The 21,051-nt window shown below is 36.3% G+C and overlaps 1 protein-coding gene across 2 annotated transcripts in view; it reads right to left on the reverse strand.

Moving 5' to 3' along the window:
- Positions 1–21,051, reverse strand: part of FBXO11 (F-box protein 11) — a 109,793-nt gene that overhangs the window by 14,496 nt on the left and 74,246 nt on the right. The window contains exons 2-11 of one of the 2 annotated variants that reach the window (XM_020903694.2): positions 12,821–12,948; positions 12,603–12,687; positions 12,047–12,188; positions 8,639–8,768; positions 7,610–7,693; positions 7,388–7,520; positions 6,180–6,286; positions 5,982–6,093; positions 5,794–5,900; positions 5,570–5,707 (exon numbers count right to left, since the gene is read on the reverse strand). In XM_020903694.2, the coding sequence (XP_020759353.2) occupies positions 5,570–5,707; positions 5,794–5,900; positions 5,982–6,093; positions 6,180–6,286; positions 7,388–7,520; positions 7,610–7,693; positions 8,639–8,768; positions 12,047–12,188; positions 12,603–12,687; positions 12,821–12,948 (1,166 nt within the window). Of the gene's footprint in view, positions 1–5,569; positions 5,708–5,793; positions 5,901–5,981; positions 6,094–6,179; positions 6,287–7,387; positions 7,521–7,609; positions 7,694–8,638; positions 8,769–12,046; positions 12,192–12,602; positions 12,688–12,820; positions 12,949–21,051 lie in introns of both variants that reach the window. The other variant, XM_020903693.2, reaches the window with a different exon arrangement.

Consider the following 21,051-nt stretch of genomic DNA (forward strand, 5'->3'; position numbering starts at 1 on the left):
CCCCCCAATCACTTCTTAATGTATCTGTATTCACATTAGGTTCTTCCTGAATATAAGCAATTTTTAGAACCTGCTCTAATCTGAACTGGTTACCATGATCATAGGCAGATGGTTATTTTATCATACTGTAATTTAGAGGTTAAAAATGTCCCCTAGTTCTATCAAAGATGGGAGTTGTAATCTGTATCTTTTAAGATAACTTTCAAGAAAAAAAAGCAGCAAAAAGTTTTTGAAAAGAAAAATCTTTTTCCTTTATGTTCTCAGAACCTCCTCCATTGCTACAACTGTGATTTTATTACAGTCAGAAAGGGCAACACTTGATTGACATATAGTTTTATAATACCATAGAAAACCAATCTATTGTTATGAGTTGAAGGATTCAGTTAGTGCAATTTTGCTTTAAAATACATTTTAATGAAATGCATCTATTTTGTTAAGAAATGCCTTTAGTGCAAAATGGTGTAATGGACTGTAAGTAGAAAACATAATTCTACTTTGCCTTTTAAGATGCAAACCATGAAAGCTCTAATATAAATACAAAACTCCAAGGGCAAGGACATTTTACCAGACTACTCCTTATCATAAAATGATTTATTTCCCTACCAGAAGATACCAGATTGCTAACAGCTTCTTCTAATATTTTAAAACAAAAGCTTGTTAACTTTTCAGCACAAGCATTCCTAAATCTCTAATATATAAGTTCTTAAAAATGATCATTCTACCAATCTAAAAAAATTAACACTGATATCAAAATAAAAGGAGTAAATATTTTTTCACTAAAAATTTTTTAATTGAAATAGTCTTTATTAAAGATGACAGAATGAAAGGCATTAAAGAGTTTCTCTTAAACTCTTCTGATAAAAAAGGAATGAATAAAGAGAGAAAAATATGTTATCTTCATTGAAATAAATGTCTACAATCCCAAACTATATCAAACACCCGCCTAATACTGTGATATATGAATAAGGAAGACTAAGGTGAGAGCTAGCAGATGTTACTATACACCTTTAGCAAGGTATGTTTCCCCAAGTAACTGTTCTAATAAGCAAGCATAACCAATGATAAGTAGTGACATCTAGTGTCATGAACAGAACACAGGAGAGGAAGGAAATAATCCTACAGTAATATTTTCATAGAAGTAATTTAGGCACAAGAAAATTTGAAGAAACACTAATATACAACTTCTATTATCCAAAACTTGCATTTCTTATCTAAAGAGGACTATCCAAAGTAAAAAGGAGGAGAGGAAAACCATACCTCAACATAGTTTTTGTCTACTGTTAATCTATCATGAGCTAAATTCATAAACTCAGAATACATATCTTGAAAATTTTATAGCAATTTGCTACTGCTATATTTTAATTTTACTTTATGAAAATAACACTCTGCAACAGACTGAATATTAAAAACAAATACCACAAAGAATTGGGTAACTGTAGATGTTGACAGAAAAATTATTTTTAGGAGTGAGAATGGCACTGTGGTTATGTAAAAGAAAAAGAAGGAATCCTACCTTTAAAAGAAAGATACATGCTGAAATGTTTACAGATGAGATGATGATATCTGAGATTTGCTTCAAAATAATTTGGAATAAAGAAGAGAATAAGCAATGTATGAGGAAGTACAGATGAAATAAAACTGACCATGAACTGAAAGTTTGAATGTGGAGGGTGGAGTCATGGGAAATTCATTACAATACTATCTCCAGTATTATATATGCAAGAAGGATTCCATAAAACAAAGCACATTAAAAAAAATCAGAGATAAAAACCATACTGGAAACACAATAGAAAAAGAGATAAAGATATGTAGACAGAGTAAAAGACACAGATTTGAGGAAATTACACAGAATCCCAGGTGGTGCTGGTGGTAAAGAACCGGCCTGCTAAAGCAGGAGACGTACAGATGTGGGTTTGATCCCTGGGTCGGGAAGGTCCCCTGGAGGAGGGCACTGCAATCTACTCCAGTATTCTTGCCTGGGGAATCCCATGGACAGAGGAGCCTGGTAGCTACAGTCCATGGGACTGCCAAGAGTCACACATGACTGAAGCAACTTACCACAGCATAGCACAAAGGAAAAGAAGGAAGTAATATAGAACAACATAAGTAACAGAGAAGATAACCAAGTTTCTAAAGAAAGGAACATATGAAACAGAAAAGTGGTATAAAAAAAAAAAACCAAAAAACTATTAACATACAACAAAAACATCACATGGATAACTGAAGTAGAAAAGCAAATCTCCATCAGAAAGGAAAAAACAAAAAACCCAGAATTATCTCAGATTTCTCAGTCACACTCAATTCTAGAAATATAAAATCAACTACACAATTCTGAGCAAAAGAAAATAAAAACTATAAACTCAGCAAAACTAAAAGGTTAACGGGTAGACATTCTCAAGTGGGAAGAATTCAAGCTATAAGCCTTCCTTTTAAAAATAAACAGAATCAAAATGGCTAGATGACAGAATAGCCATATCAAGAATGAATCAAAATAAAATCAGGAATGGAAAAACTATGATAAAAGGACTGAAGGTTAATAAATAACTGTAGGAATATAAATGTTGTAAAGCTCTAAAGAAAAATAAGGATACAAATGATGGAGTACAGAGGTCTGAAATATAAAGTACCTTTTATAATTTTTCAAAAGTTTAAACATGCAGTTCATTATGACAAACTCTAGAACCATAACCTTTGAAATTCTAGGGATGTCTTTTATACAGGGCATGTAATATTTTAAAACATTAGTTTAATATTAAAAAAATAGCAGAAATTCTTTCACCATTCATTCTTGCCAATATAGGAGTTTAAATTTTAAGCTGGTCATAGACAAGGAAGAGGAAAGACAATTTCAGAGAACAGTACAGAAACTAATTTAAATATTTACTCTGATGTTCTCTGAAGTTCTATGAAAAAAGTCAAATTTTAAAAAGGTTAACCTTAGTGATATCCTACCAATCATGGAAACCAACACAAAAAACACCTTAATAATAAAGAACATTCTACCAAAGGATTTTAAAGGATTGTATCACAATACTAAAACAGATGAGAGAGGCCCAAGACATGCTTTATTACCATCTTTTCCTTATAAGTCTATATAATTTATATATTTCCATTAAGGATTGATGAGATTTCTATCTGTAGGATTGCCTAAGATTTGTTTTTTAAAAATTTATAAACCTGAATCTATAAAATGTAAACTGTACTGGGACTGTGTAGAGTATATTATTATAATGAATTTTAATAAGTGACCATCAGTATTAGGTATTTTAAAAATGAGGAAATTTACTCAGGTTAAAGTTATTCTGGTACCTCAAATCATCTATGAACGAGACCAGGGGCATGCATAAATATGATACTTGAAACTGTATATGTAACTCTGGGGCAAAGTCTAAAGGCAACACAGGCAAAGAAATACTAGCACAGTATAGTTTCATTACAAAAATATGAGTTCCATTTAGAATTCCATTTAAGAATTATTGCTAGGGCTTCCCTTATGGTCCACGCGGTTAAGACACTCTCCCAATGCAGGGGGCAGGGATTTGATCTCTGGTTGGGGAACTAAGATTCTGCACACCGCAGGTAAGGTACAGTTAGAAAAAAAAAGAAAAAATTAGGGAAAAAAAAAATATTACCAACACAGGCCTCTAAGAGGGGGTAGATTCTTAAGACTCTTTTAAAAAGCAGAAAGCATTTATTAATAGATAAGCACTTTATATGTATTCTATTATTTAATCATCAAAGGTCTTTCATGATAGGCATTATCATCCTCTTATATAACTTTGTAGTCAGTGCTTGCAGAGTGGCTGGCATGTAATGGTAGCTGCACTGACTCAATAATTCTGCACAACAAAAGCCCCAAAGCTCAGCTTATACCAAAAAAAGGATTTTGTTCTCAGACATCTAGGGGTAAACCAGCTGACCAGAAAGTTGGCTAGGTGATTCTCCTGAGTTTTGCTGGGGACCAGCTGGCCATAGGCTGATCTAGGCTGGCTTCTGTAATGTGAATCTGCTTCACATATCTTTCATCTTCCAATGGGCTACCCTGGGCATGTTCTCATGGTGAAGACAGAGGTACATACCCACTTCAAGCCTCTGGACTGCATCCTGTTTGCTAACATCCAATTGACCAAAGCCAAGTTGCGTGGCTGAGCCCAGGGCAAAGTGAGAGGACACTGCAAAATTATGTAGCAAAGAGTGTGCCCACAGGAAGGGGTGAAGAATTAGGACCACCATTGCCATCAACCACAAAACCCAATCCATGTGTGTTGTATAAATGAGCTAGTGCATGTCCAAGGCTCTGAGAAGTTAAGAGCTGAAGGTTACACAAAGCTATGCTTTGAAACCAGGCAGGATGAATTCTCTGAAGACTCTTATGTTTTGACAACCTCCATACTTTTGCTGAGACCCCCCCCCAAATCTCCCCTCTTTCCTACTCCTTGGAAAAAAAGAGCTACAATTTGCAAAAAAATGTCAATTTTAAAATTCTAGCTGGAGAAGGACAAGTGGTCATCTCCACTGTGCTTTCTTATTTACAGGCCCAAACTATACAGCATGAGTTTTAAGTGAACTGTTTTTCTCAGGTTACAGTTATCACAGGAATATAATGAACTGGGGGGTCTATTAATAAAACTATTTACATCTAATCAGAATTTAATAAAAGGGTACTCCTTCCTGGTCTACTTCAGTTTTAACAGAGTCTAGTAGACTTCTCTGGAGGTCCAGTGGTTAAGACTCCATACTTCCACTGAGGGAGTACAGGGCTTGATACCTGGTAGGGGAACTAAGATGTCACATGCCACAAGTGGCGGGCAAAAAAAGGGTTCAACATGTGTTAGGGTTTTAGGCACAAACAGTTGAAAATAAACTTCCTCTGTTAACAGACAATTTTTATATGTCCCAATTAAATGTTCCAAAGTTGTTTAATACCACATAATTGCAATAAAACTTCATCATACCCTTGTTTGTTACCACATTACAACCTCCTCTCCCATCTCAGACTGCTTAACAAAAAATGTTGCCAATGCTGTCCTAGGATTTTAAAAAATTACTTCAACAAAAACTAGGTATTAGGAATCCCCTAGCAGTTCAGTGGTTAGGTTAGGACACCATGCTCTCACTGCTGAGGGCCCAGGTTCAGTCCCAGGTTGGAGAACTAAGCTCCTATAAGCCATGCAGCATGGCAAAAAACAAACAAAAAGCAACCTGCATTAAACTCTCTTATGGTGCTTACTAAAAATGCATATACTGGGTGCCATCCTGAAGAATTCTGATTTATTGTATCTGGGTGATTTTTATTCATACTTACATTCGAGAACTACTGGATTAGACCTTACTCTCTTCAAAGATCACATCAATTCTCTAAGGACTCCATCTTCTCTACATGTATAGAATGTTAGATTCAAGAATTTACAGAATTGATATTGCATACTCATTTTAATTTTTAGTCTTCTTTTAGACTTATACTCTTCAATTCAGCAATTTGGTGATGATAAAATGCTGACACCTCTTTGAAATTTAACTGATATGACATTAGTTGTTTTTTTTTTTAATTAAGAATAAGTGTTCTTACCATGCCATGATCGAATGTGAACACACCAACGTCACGTCCATGATGAATATGATTCCGTCTAATAATTGGGTTTCCATGATTTTTAACCCAAATCCCAGCTAAAGCATTATTGGAAATTTCATTATCCTCATATATTCCCTAAAACAATTAACCAGAAATAAACATTAGTGTAGTTGGGAAAGAAAAACACGGAAAAGAAAAAACCCCACAAAATTAAAAAATACCTGTGCATGATCTGTTATATAAAGTCCAACATTTTCACAGTCACTGATGTTACAGTGCTTGATAGTGGGACATGCTCCTTGACCACTAACACATACTGCAGAGCCAACTGTAAGAAAAAACATTTATTTAAAATCCTACTGGGCAACACAATGACTGACCTATAATAAAACACAATGGGAACACTGACCTGTGCATGTGCTTCGGATGATACAGTGATCGATGATAGGGCTACAGTTCACTGTAATCTCTAGGCAGTGGTGCGCATTGTGGTGCTGAGCAGATTTGTCATCAGGGTTAAACTGAAAAGTAGAAATTTTGTTTGAAATAAATAACCACAGTCTTAAATGATTTCCATATATATACTTACAAATTTATAATTTCTTACCCTTATTGTCATGTATCCAACATAAGCATCTTCAGAACCTTCCATAAAAACAAAGGTTGAGTCTCTAGTGTTTTCAATTATAACTTTGTCTGCTACTTTTCCAGGTGCTATGAAGAAAATATTTTAAAGCATATTACTTTCATCAGACAGATCAAAAAATTACTTTCTTAGTCAGTAAAAATACTCTGCCATAAAACTAATAATTCAATAGAACCCTTTCTACAGTTTTAAATTGGGCAGTTCTTTTAGAGAGGGAATTTTAAAGGAACATTAGAATTGAGTAGGCAGGACTAATACTCTTTCATCAGACAGATAACTTGTCATACTGAACACAGACATTATTTGAGCATCACCATAACTCAAATCCACGTATAATAATACTCTTAATAGAATCAGCTACAAATAGTATTCAATACCAAATGCAATGGCATATTAAAATGTGGGTTTCTTGTGGAAACCAAATCACTACCAGTAGCACCAGAAAACAACATTCAGAGAGAAGAAAGAAGGGGATGATGAACAGGGAGAGAAAGAAAGAAACTTCTTTATTTAAACTATATTCAGTACTGGTCTTGATTTGGAAAATAATGAAAATTAGTAGGCAAAATTTTTCTATATTCTCTCTCACTTTTCTTTGATGTGGAAATAGGGAGGGAAGAAGAAAGGGCAGTAAATGCAAATGTAATTACAACTTCTCGCTATTTTAAAATGGTCTTGTACTACTGTATCCTTAAAAAAATCAGAGAGCCCATAAATTTTCAAATAACTGGCCAGTGCTCAACAAACATTACATTTATATTTAGAAACGTGACCATAAAAACAACTTTGAAACAGCATGGAAAGTATTTTAAAAGCACATTTGTTTCATTAAAAACACAGCAATAAAAACATTAGCCTCTGTATTTTCAAATAAAACTAACAAATATTTTTCTCTCCTTAATAACTAAAGCAGTTGGACAAACTATTGGCATCAAGAATTATACACATCCACCCCCCCCCACCAAGAGAAACAGATACATTTATAATTTCTGAACTCTAAAGTTTTCATTTCCATCATATAAAATATACATTTCTAATTTTTCCTACAATTAAGGTTTTATTAAGGTTCATCTGTATTTTAAGTAATCAGCATTTGTAAGTAACCAGCATTTTTAAAAAACCCATCACATAAAGTATTAAAATTCTAATGACAACACATTTTGAAATACCTGCACCAATCATGGTGATTGGAGATTCAATATATATCCATTCATCAGTATATATTCCAGAATGAACAAAGATAAGTCCATCAAAATGAGCTTCTTGTACCCCACCAAGGGCATCTTCAATTGTATCGTAGTACTAAAATAAACAACCCCCCGCAAAAACATGTCAGTATAGAACTGTAAGATCATCATTTTAAATCTTAGAAAAAGACAAATCAAACATACCAACATGTTTTCTCTTCCTTTGTATCTTGCAGGGTTACTGTAGAAATGTTCAGCAAATCCTGGCTTCACATGTGCACCTTTATACTAAGACATCAAAAATACAAAAACAAAAAACTGACTACTAGTATAAACACTATAAATTAGTTTAGTACTACATGAATTTTTTAAAATTAATTTTCAAAAACAAGTATTAGTTAGTCCAAAGTTAGTCCAACTAATGTTCTGATGCATACTGCAATGTAAAACCTGGAACAGTTTATAACTCAGTAATACCCAGTAAGTAAGAACATGGTTTTTCAACCTCAGCACTACTGATAGTTTGTAACAGATTCTTTGTTGTAGGGGCTTATTCTGTGCATTGTAGGATGTTTAGTAGCATCTCTGGACTCTAACCATCAGGTATCAGAAGCAGTCTCTTCTCCAGTTGTGAAAACCAAAAATGTCTCCAGACACTGCCAAATACCCCTGTGGAACAGAATCACCCCTAGCTGGGTAGTTAACTATTCATAAAGGACCATATGAAAATAAAGCTAAATGTGACCACTGGACTACCAAGGGAATTCTGTGACACTCTAAATTAACTACCCAACAGTAATAATTTAAATATAGTTGAAACAGATCCATAGAAAATATAACTGCTCTCAGGTTATTGATACTTACTGCTACTGTTTAAATTATAATAAATATGCCAATAGTGAAAAGAACTGATGACTCCTTTGTTGGCTGGTAAACGTGTACTGACGAGAAACCTAGTTCTTTTTTTTTTTGGCCATGCTGCGTGGCTTCTGGGACCTTAATTTCCTGACCAGGAATTGAACCCCAGACCTCAGTAGTGAAAATGTGAAAACCTAAACACTGGACCACTAGGAAATTCCCATGAAACCTATACTTGAGTTTAAATTTTGAAAAAGGAACTATTATAAAACTGTATTTATAAATATATAAATATAATAAAACATTATATATTTAAAAACTTTTCTTTAAAATATATATAATATAAAGTCAGTATTTTCCACTTATACTTCATACCAACTGCTGGAAACTCTCTTTCCATGGATTTGGGTGTTCATATTCTTCTGGATTAATCTGGTAGAATTTGCCAGGTTCAGGGTGCATCATAGGGCGGGTATACTCGAATACTTCCATGTATAATCGTTTCCTGGAGGGGGAAAGGGGCTTAAGATTTCTTCATAAAATATTCTTTAAACAACTATAAAAATTACTTGAGGCCTCAAAAACTTGTAAGAATATGAAAGAGCAGAATTTTAAATGTAAAAATAAAATTTTTGGCTAAAATAATGTAACTGGATATAAAAAGTAAAGTAGTCCACCTAAAAGAATGCGTCAATTCTTTAAAATCTGACTGCTTAGTCAAAGGGAAATAAAAACCACCCTTACTATAAAAGTCACATACAGTTATAACTTAAAAGGATGATTTTAAATAATGATGTTTCACGTATGTCTGATCTCAAATCATCAAATCTTAGGAGTGGAGTGATAGTTAACTGTTATATAATTTCTACACAAAATAAATGTTTATTCTGCTCTTTTAACACCCCCCTTTTCCTTTCCAACACAAAGATAATTTTCTTTCTTAAATTTAAAGTGTACCTTATTTTTAGCATCATAGAAGTAATACATATAGCTGCTGTAAAAATACAGAAAAGTATGAAAGCGATAACCTACTTTTAATATATCAACTATTAACAATTTACTGTATTTCTTTCCAGTCTTTTTAGCTAGAGTTTCATTTATTACAATTGTGATAACATAAAATTTTTGTATTCTGCTTTCATTTTTTATAACATAGCATATTCCCATATTATTAAAAACTGTAAAGTTCACTGTTAATGACTATATCAAAACCCTCTAAGTAGACATAACACTGTTTACTTTTAGTCCAATCCCTTATTGCTAGACTTTGATTTCTAGTTTTCTCCCACTATTAACTATGCTATTATGAAAACATAACATAAGCAAATTTTCAGAAGTGGAATTCCTGTGTCAAAAGACACACATATTTCATGGTTCAAAAATACAACTGTCCAAACTTTTATCTAGAAGTGATATACAAAATCTACATTCTTACTGAACTGTTAGCTGTTTTAAATTAGACTTAGTTCTGTTTCTAAAAAGCAATGGAATGAAAAGTATTCTCCATAATCACTCAGTAGCTTTTAACTGACAAATAGCAGAAAATGTACTTCCTTTATTGTTTTAAATAAAGGAAGTACTCAGATGGTGGCTCAGATGGTAAAGCCTACAATGCAAACCCGGGAACTCAGAGACCCAGGTTCAATCCCTGGGTTGGGAAGATCTCCTGGAGAAGGAAATGGAAACCCACTCCCAATATTCTTGCTGTAAAAATCCATGGACGGAGGAGTCTGATAGGCTACAGTCCATGGAGTCACAAAGGGTCAGACACAACTGAACAACTTCACTTTGTTTCTTATTGTTTTAAAAACACTGCCTGGACTGATAATCAACATTTGTGATAAACAGGTAACTGGGAAAGGAGCAAAGGAAAGATATATCCATTTGAATGCAGAGTTCCAAAAAATAGCAAGGAGAGATAAGAAAGCCTTCCTTAGTGATCAGTGCAAAGAATACAGGAAAACAATAGAATGGGAAAGACTGGAGATCTGTTCATGAAAATTAAAAATACCAAAGGAACATTTCATGCAAAGATGGACACAATAAAGAACAGAAATGGTATGGACCTAACGGAAGCAGAAGATATTAAGAAGAGGTGACAAGCATACACAGAAGAACTATACAAAAAAGATCTTCAGGACCCAGATAACCATGATGGTGTGATCACTTACCTAGAGCCAGACATCCTGGAATGCAAAGTCAAGTGGGTCTTAGGAATCATCACTACAAACAAGACTAGTGGAGGTGATGGAATTCCAGTTGAGCTATTTCAAATCCTAAAAGATGATGCTGTGAAAGTCCTGCACTCAATATGCCAGCAAATCTGGAAAACTCAGCAGTGGCCACAGGACTGGACAAGGTCAGTTTTCATTACAATCCCAAAGAAAGGCAATGCCAAAGAATGTTCAAACTACAGCACAATTGCACTCATCTCACATGCTAGCAAAGTAATGCTCAAAATTTTCCAAGCCAGGCTTCAACAGTACAAGAACCGTGAACTTCCAGATGTTCGAGCTGGATTTAGAAAAGGCAGAGATCAAATTGCCAACACCTGCTGGATCATCAAAAAACAACAGTTCCAGAAAAACATCTACTGCTTTATTGACTATGCCAAAGCCTCTGACTGTGTGGATCACAACAAACTGGAAAATTCTTAAAGAGATGGGAATAGCAGACCACCTAACCTGCCTCCTGAGAAATCTGTATGCAGGTCAAGAAGCATCAGTTAGAACTGGACACGGAACAACAGACTGGTTCCAAATCGGGAAAGGAGTACGTCAAGGCAGTATACTGCCACTCTGCTTATTTAACTTATATACAGAGTATATCATGCAAAATACTGGGCTGGATGAAGCACAAGCTGGCATCAAGATTGATGAGAGAAATATCAATAACCTCAGATATGCAGGTGACACCACTTTAATGGCAGAAAGCAAAGAGGACTCTGATGAGGGTGAAAGAAACGAAAAAACTGGCTTAAAACTCAACACTGAAGAAACTAAGATCATGGCATGCCTCACGGCAAATAGATGGGGAAACAATGGAAACAGTGACAGACTTTATTTTTGGGGGCTCCAAAATCACTGCAGATGGTGACTGCAGCCATGAAATTAAAAGACACTTGCTCCTTGGAAGAAAAGCTATGACCAACCTAGACAGCATATGAAAAAGCAGAGACATTACTTTACCAACAAAGGTCCATCTAGTCAAAAGCTATGGCTTTCCCAGGAGTCATGTATGGATGTGAGAGTTGGACTATAAAGAAAGCTGAGTGCCAAAGAATTGATGCTTTTGAACTGTGGTGTTGGAGAAGACTCTTGAGAATCCCTTGGACTGCAACGAGATTCAACCAGTCAATCCTAAAGGAAATCAGTCCTGAATATTCTTTGGAAGGACTGATGCTGAAGCTGAAACTCCAATACTTTGGTTACCTGATGGGAAGAACAGATTCATTGGAAAAGACCCTGATGCTGGGAAAGACTAAAGGCGGGAGAAGGGGGCGACAGAAGATGAGATGGTTGGATGGCATCACCGACTCAATGGACATGAATTTGAGGGCTCCAGGAATTGGTGATGGACAGGGAAGCCTGGAGTGCTGCAGTCCATGGGGTCGCAGGGTTGGACATGACTGAGCGACTGAACTGAACTAGAATTTATAAGTATTCTAATTTTCTTCTATTTAACTGTAACCATCAACTCACACTCCAACCTTCCTACCATCCTTTAGCATTTGGGGCAGTAAATAATATATCTCAAGATACTAAGAAATACATTTTCACTTACCATAAAATTGGATCATTAGCAAGTTCACTGAAGCGTTTACACACACAAGCTGCTCTACAAAGATCCTGTTCCAGCAAATATGAGAAGATTTTTAGAACTACTTCATCTGGCAGTTTCTCCTGAAGATACTGTTCAGCAGGTGCTGCTATAAAAAGATTAACAAACAGAACATAATCTATCATGCTAGCAGAGACTTTCTCATTATTTAAAGAGTACAGTTTTCATTTTGTTAAATGAAGAGCTTTTATTTTTTGATGACTATCATTTTATAAGTATTTGCTTTCAGAGATGACACACATTTATTTTCTTTTTATCTTAACAGTATTCTTTCTTTTAGCTAGTATGTACCATTTCAGTAACTGGTTACAATAAATATACAAAAAGGATTTTTATACAACAATTACAGTCAAAGATGGAGGTCAGGGTTCTCAAGTTTATTCTGTAATAAATTGCTTTCTCAATCTCAACTGTGTAAATAAACACTTTAGTTTTTTGTTGTTAAACAAAGTGAAAAGAACTATTTTACCCTATTCCTTAACTTTCTCAAAAGAAATACCTGATAGATCTTGTGATTTTCCAGAAACTCTTGCACGTTTTGCACGATGACCAAAAAAGTTTTCTGTAGTTGAAGTTGAAGCACCCTTCAAAAACAAAATGAAAATTAGTTAAGAAAATATTTTTACCCATAATCATTACTTCTAAAAAATGATAACAGTCCCGTTTGTTTCCTAACAATTCTTTCATTATGCACACAAAAACAGACATTTAACCTACCTCCATACTGCTCTTTGTAGGACACGCTGTTCTTTTTGGCAAAAGAGTTTTCCTACGAAGTTGGTATGGACTATTTTGTGCACCAGGACCGGATTCTTCTGCAACCATATCTGCAGGTACATCATCATCTGTTATAAACAAAAATATTATGAAAATGACACCCATGTTTAAGAAAAAGCCCTATGGATTCAGTAAATTTATAAAAAACTTTGTAATACATTTTTTTTTTTGGGGGGGAGATACAGTTTTTATACAAAATTCTAGTCATCTGGATAACCATTTAAGTGTTGGATTTCTGTTTCATTTCTTACTTCAAAATAAAATTTACAATGCTTACCTACAATATAAATAAATAAAATCACAAAAAGAATACAAAACTATTTTTTATAATGTGAAAGTGGGTAAATTCTTTAAAGGTATGACACAGAACTTGGAAGGCATTTTTAAAACAGGTAAGGAGGATGTTCACTTGCTGACTGAGTACAAGTGAGTACTGCATGGTTAGAGTGCAAGCAGGGTGAGAAGTGCGTCAATGGAGATGGACAGTTCAGTACAGGTTATAAACACCAAGTGGAATAGTGTAGATTCAGTATAGATACCAACTGGGATAGAAAGGGCATCCATGCAGAGGGTGGTCTGGCATACAGTGCTGGAGCTCAAGAGGGGTGAGAAGGAGGAGGTTTGTGTGTGGGAAGGGTGCCAGAAAAGGTTATAGACACAGGAGAGGGGAAGGTGGAACTGGAAGCTTGGTAACATCAATGGACTGATCAAATAATTAAGAAGAATGGAAGCCAGGCTTCTGAGAAGAGAGTTAAAATATAAATATCTTTGTTGGACCGGAATTTTCAATGTGAACTCATTGTTTTTAAAAGATAGATATAGAAATAGGTATCAGCAGACGAATGGATAAGGAAGCTATGGTACAAATACACAATGGAATATTACTCAGCCATTAAAAAGAATTCATTTGAATCAGTTCTAATGAGATGGATGAAACTGGAGCCCATTATACAGAGTGAAGTAAGCCAGAAAGATAAAGACCAATACAATATACTAATGCATATATATGGAATTTAAAAAGATGGTAACGATAACCCAATATGCAAAACAGAAAAAGAGACACAGATGTACAGAACAGACTTTGGGACTCTGTGGGAGAAGGCAAGGGTGGGATGTTCTGGGAGAATAGCACTGAAACAAGTATACCATCAAGGGTGAAAAAGACCACCAGCCCAGGTTGGATGCATGAGACAAGTGCTCAGGGCTGGTGCACTGGGAAGACCCAGAGGGATGGGATGGGGAGGGAGGCGGGAGGGGGGATCGGGATGGGGAACACACGTAAATTCATGGCTGATTCATGTCAATGTATGGCAAAAACCACTACAATATTGTAAAGTAATTAGCCTCCAGCTAATAAAAATAAATGAAAAAAAAAAAGATAGATATAGAAATAGGTAAGCACGTATACACATATGTATAAATGTTTGGAAATGTGTGGATTACACACGTGTGTAACAAAGTCTGGAAGCAGTGTCACTCCAATAGCAATGAACGCGACCAGTATTTGGATATTTGCTTCTGAATACTTTCTTACTTCTTTATAAAAGGGAAAAGGGCTCCTTGGAGAAATGGATAATTCTAGGTTGAGGGAAATACAAGGTGAGCCTGAAATATCTTGTGCCAGAAACAAGAAACTGCTGAATAATGAGGACATGTCAAAAGAACACTGAATGGACTTCCCTGGTGGTCCAGTGGTTGAGAATCCACTTTTCAAGGCAAGGGACATAGATTCCCCTGGTCAGAGAACTAAGATCCCACATGCCTTGGGGGGTAACTAAGCCCATGTACTGCAACTAGAGAGGCCTCCATGCCACAAATAGAGAAAGCCCACATGACAGTTAAAAATAAAAAAAATACTGAGATCAGCCCAAATGATCTCACCCACTAGCTAGCAAAACTATGCTCAAGTATCAAAACTGATGATAGTAAAGGGATTATAGCCTACTGAATAGACAACCTGTAAATTCATTCTACTATAAATAAAGGAATAAATGGAAAGTTTGATAAGGAATGAAATGTTTAAAGTACCCCCCCCACACACACACAAAATACTGATTAAGTAGAAAGGGAAAAACCATAACTCTACAGTAGAAATGCCAATCAAACACCGTCTTAATCAAGTGATTGAAGTAAACATCATTCATAGGACATACTCAAACTGTGTGTCACCTGACAGCATGAAAGAGCACAGAATCACTTCTATGATATTTCTGACAAAGATATGTAACCTAAGTCTACTGGGAACATCAGAATTATGAGGAATCACTAGGAAAAATCTGAATTTGTTCTAATTTGTTTTGAATAATCTTCAAATTATCAAAGTTGAAAGTCAAAGAAAAACCTAAGGAACTGTTCCAGATGGAAGGACATTGAAAAGATACGTATACTCATTGAAACCTGTGGTTCTGAACTAGATCCTTTTGTTTAAAGGTTTGTTTTTAGGACAAGAGTGAAATATTTCAATTAGTGAAACCTGAATGGAGATCTAAAGACAGTAATGTGTCAGTATTAACTTTCTGATTTTAATAGGTATAGTATGGTTATCGAGGTGAATAGGAAATACACACTAAAGTATTAGGAGGTGACCGGGCAAAGCTGGGAACTTATTCTTGAAGGGTTCAGGGTGGAGGGAGGGGAACTTCTTTGTACTGTTTAAACTCTTTCCTACGTTTAGATTGTTTAAAAATGAACTAATAAATTTGAGTAATAGTTTACATTTAAAAATTGTGCTTAGGAAATGAAAACTATAGAGATAGTCAAAAGAAACAACACAATTAGGAAAAATAACCCACTCCAGTATTCTTGCCTGAAGAATTCCAGGCACAGGGGAGCCTGATGGGCAACAGTTCATGGGATTGCAAAGAGTTGGACATGACTGAGACACTAATACACACACTTGTTAACACATGTCACAAAAGGATAATTTTCTTATTACATCTGAGTACTACAAATCAACATGGAAAAGACTAACAATTCAACAGAAAATTGGACCAAGGACACAGACAATTCAGAATTTAGGAAATACAAATGAGATACTAACAGAAACTACAATGAGATTTTTAAAATGTAGCAGATTATCAAAGATCAGAAAGTTTGATTGTATACTAATACTACATAACAAAGGAAAACATAAGACAAAAAAATTCTTAATTGCTCTGAGGAGAGCAATTTGGCAATAGCTATTATTACTTAACAATTCCATTCTGGGAACTGATTTTGCACACATGGGCAAAGTAGTTAAGAACCAAGATATTCATTGCAGTACTTTTTATAATACTGCTGGGTAACAATCAAAATGTTTATCAAGAGTAAAACCCAAAATATACAGAACAATGTGTTTAGTATATGTGTGTGTTTTAAGGCAATACATATACACATGATTGGGGCTTCCCAGGTGATGCAGTGTTCAAGAATCTGCCTGCCAATGCAAGAGACATGGGTTCAATCTCTGGGTTGGGAGGATCTCCTGGAGAAGGAAATGGCAACTCGCTCCAGTATTCTTGCCTGGAAAATTCTACAGACAGAGGAGCCTGATGGGTTACAGTCCACAGGGTAAGAAAGAGTTGGTGACACAACTGAGCAACAGAGCATGCACACATACATATGCTTATATATACATACATTTACTAAAATATAAACTCCCTGATGAAAGAAAACCAACTTGAAGATGCTCCCACTGGCTGAAGATGGGACAATTTGAGCATCAATAAGAATAACTGAAATGAACTGAAAGAAATATATTTAAATCTTGTGAATTTATGATACACAAAAAGGGCAAAACCACAATCTTGTAATCCTCCAAATAAAATAAATAAATAAATTAAAAAAGGGGGGGGGGGAGTGGAGGTTGCTTTGAAAGATGCCAGTGAAAAGCAACTCCTCATTTTAAAAAACTGGTATACAACAGGAAATAACACTAGCTCTTCCTCTTTTATATAAACTGAACCACCAGGTAACCAAGTCTTAGGTGAGGGGAAGCTTCTTTAGAGAAACATTCCAGCAATAAATGAAGAAATAATAAAATCAGAAAAATTAAATCTGGAATCTCTATAAAGAGTTAATAGAATTAAACATTGAGTATCAATAGTTCTAATATCACAAAAAGAAATATTACCAGACATTTATATATCTCCTGATGAAAGAACACATCACCATCTACAATATTCTGCCAAAACCATCAAATATCAACTTGAACAAACCTCTCAGAAACTCGACAAAATCAAACTATACTAGTTTTTTCAACAAATAAACTCCATGGGGGAAAAAATGGGGGAAAATAAGCAAAACTAAAGCATACTGTTTAAGAACGTATACTACAGTACTAAAATTATAGAAAAGAAGTTATGGTCAGGATGGGGCACATAAAAGGCTTCTGCAGTGGCTGGTAAAGTTCTACTTCTTGATCTATTGATATTACAATACCAACCTTAACAATAATTCAATAAATTATGTAGTTATTTAATGTGAACTTCTCTATCTGGCTGTATTTTACAATTAAGATATTTTTAAAAGGTGGGAGGGTGGTACAATGTATTTAAAAAGAGAGGTTTTTCTTCCCAACTGCAGACCTTGGGTAGATAAATAAGCTTTTAAAATTAATTAATTTCTTGGCTCCACCCACACAGCATGTGGGATCTTAGTTCCCTGACTAGGGATCTAACCCACAGCCCCTGCAGGGGAAGCTCAAGACCTATAAACATTTTTAAACCTAAATATTCTCACTACTAAGGATGGTAGTGGTGGTGGTTTAGTCGCTAAGTCGTGTCCAACTCTTGCGATCCCATGGACTGTAGCCTGTCAGGCTCCTCTGTCCATGGGATTCTCCAGGCAAGAATATTGGAGTGGGTTGCCATTTCCTTCTCCAGGGGATCTTCCCGACCCAGGAATCAAACCCGGGTCTCCTGCACTGCAGGCAGATGATTTACCAACTGAGCTATGAGGGAAGCCCCCACTAAGGATGGTAACAGTATCTTACAATTCATAGGGCTGCTGAAAAGTATTTAAATAACATATGCAAAACATTCAGTAATAAGCCTGGCTCACATTAAGTGTTCAATAAATGTTTTAGCTATTATTTAAATATTATTCTATTAAAAACACTTTCAAATAAAGTTCGGAAAACCTAATAACGTTTCCATGTACTTACACTGGAGTCAGAAAATACAGCCAGTGTAACATGCCTGGTTATTTGTGAAGTCACTCCATTGTAGTTAACGTAGTTAATTTCTATGCTTCAAGTGTCGTTGAAAGGAACATCTACGTTCTGTTTTTTTTTTGAGACTAGAGGTTAAACACATCTAAAATACCAAATTTGTTAACTGTAGTAAAGTCAAGTGGGCCTTAGAAAGCATGACTATGAACAAAGCTAGTGGAGGTGATGGAATTCCAGTTGAGCTATTTCAAATCCTGAAAGATGGTGCTGTGAAAGTGCTACACTCAATATGCCAGCAAATTTGGAAAACCCAGCAGTGGCCACAGGACTGGAAAAGGTCAGTTTTCGTTCCAATCCCAAAGAAAGGCAATCCCAAAGAATGCTCAAACTACCGCACAATTACACTCATCTCACACGCTAGTAAAGTAATGCTCAAAATTCTCCAAGCCAGGCTCCAGCAATACGTGAACCGTGAACTTCCAGATGTTCAAGCTGGTTTTAGAAAAGGCAGAGGAACCAGAGATCAAATTGCCAACATACGCTGGATCATCGAAAAAGCAAGAGAGTTCCAGAAAAACATCTACTTCTGCTTTATTAACTATGCCAAAGTCTTTGACTGTGTGGATCACAATAAACTGTGGAAAATTCTGAAAGAGACGGGAATACCAGACCATCTGACCTGCCTCTTGAGAAACCTGTATGCAGGTCAGGAAGCAACAGTTAGAACTGGACATGGAACAACAGACTGGTTCCAAAAAGGAAAAGGAGTATGTCAAGGCTGTATATTGTCACCCTGCTTATTTAACTTATATGCAGACTACATCATGAGAAACGCTGGACTAGAAGAAGCACAAGCTGGAATCCAGACTGCCGGGAGAAATATCAATAACCTCAGATATGCAGATGACACCACCCTTATGGCAGAAAGTGAAGAGGAACTGAAAAGCCTCTTCATGAAAGTGAAAGGAGAGTGAAAAAGTCAGCTTAAAGCTCAACATTCAGAAAATTAAGATCATGGCATCTGGTCCCATCACTTCATGGGAAAGACTATTTTTTGGGGCTCCAAAATCACTGCAGATGGTGACTGCGGCCATGAAATTAAAAGACACTCCTTGGAAGGAAACTTATGACCAACCTAAACAGCATATTAAAAAGCAGAGACATTACTTTGCCAACAAAGGTCTGTCTAGTCAAGGCTATGGTTTTTCCAGTGGTCATGTACGGAAGTGAGAGTTGGACTGTGAAGAAAGCTGAGCACCAAAAAATTGATGCTTTTGAACTGTGGTGTTGGAGAAGACTCTTGAGAGTCCCCTGGACAGCCAGGATATCCAACCAGTCCATCCTAACGGAAATCAGTCCTGGGTGTGCATTGGAAGGACTGATGCTGAAGCTGAAACTCCAATACTTTGGCCACCTCATGCGAAGAGCTGACTCACTGGAAAGACCCTGATGCTGAGAGGGATTGGGGGCAGGAGGAGAAGGGGATGAGAGAGGATGAGATGGCTGGATGGCATCACCGACTTGATGGACATGAGTAAACTCATGTTTGAGTAAACTCCGGGAATTGGTGACGGACAGGGAGGCCTGGCATGCTGCGATTCATGGGGATGTAAAAAGTTGGACACGACTGAGTGACTGAACTGAACTCTACTGAACTGAGTGATCATATATTCTATGTCTTTACTTTTTGGTGGGGAGGAGGTGGTGGTAGCAGTGGTCTGATTTATCTGCCTGCTTCTGAGGGAAATGTGCTAAAATTTCCCTCTAGTTCATTTATAGTATGTAAAATTTTCCTTTATATACTTTGAGATAATATTATTTAGACATAAAGCTTCAAGATTATTATTTCTTCCTGGTGAATTATTCCTTTCCACCATTATGCAACAGCTCTCTTCATCCTTAATAGCACTTTTGCCTTTAAAATCTGTTCTTGCCTGATAGTTCTTTCCTAGGAACTTTCTGTTTTATTCTGTATCAGTCTAGCATTTTGCCAATCCTGATTTTAAGCTTTTTACTTTTCCATCATTACATTTAGATTTACTTCTTAACCATTTATTGCTATATAGTTTTCCTTTTCAGCCAAGCAAGAATATGTTTAATACTCTATATAACCCAACTAAAGCCAAATTCCACAACTATTTTTAATTTCTGAACATTGATTTTAATTTTCTTTTTCAAGACTTACTGCTTGTTTTTCATATTGGCTATTACTTCATACTTCACTTCCTTGTTTTAATCCTTTTAATTATTTCATACACATTCATTTCTTGTTTAGACTGTTCCATCATTGAACACTTAAACGCCCCCCCCCCCCCCCCCAGAAAAAACCCCAGCAACACTGCAATTAGGGAAATTCTTTCCAATTCTAGGGGTTTCCCAAGTGGCTCAGTGGTAAACAATCTACCTGCCAATGCAGGAGACAATGGTTTCTATACGTGGGTCAGAAGATCCCTTGGGAGTAGGAAACGGCAACCTACTTCAGTATTCTTGCCTGGATATCTCCATGGACAGTAGAGATGGAAGGGTTACAGTTCATGGGGAGGCAGAGAGTCAGACACAACTGAACACACACACATAATTCAGGTTCAAGGCTGCATACCTGTATATCAGAGCCAGTTCTATTTTTAAAAGGCCCAAACTCCATTCTCCATATGTACACTAAAATTTCACCCCAGACCTACGTCTGTGTTCAGCTGCTCAGTCATGTCCGACTCCATGAACTGTAGCCTGCCAGGCCCCTCTGTTCACGGCAAGAACAATGGAGTGGTTTGGCATTTCCTCCTTCAGGGGATCATCCCACCCCAGGAATCAAACCTCTGTCTCTAGCCTGCCAGGCTCCTCTGTCCAGGCAAGAACAATGGAGTGGGCTGCCATTTCCTTCTTCGGGGGATCTTCCCATCCTAGGAATCAAAACCTATGTCTCTTGTAGCTCCTGCACTGGCAGGTGGAGTCACTGAGCCACCTGGGAAGCCCCTTATGCCCTGGACCAAAAGGCCCCTGTACTCCTTTATATAGCAGC

This window comes from Odocoileus virginianus, chromosome 2 (genome assembly GCF_023699985.2).
Source record: "Odocoileus virginianus isolate 20LAN1187 ecotype Illinois chromosome 2, Ovbor_1.2, whole genome shotgun sequence".
Lineage (NCBI taxonomy): Eukaryota > Metazoa > Chordata > Mammalia > Artiodactyla > Cervidae > Odocoileus > Odocoileus virginianus.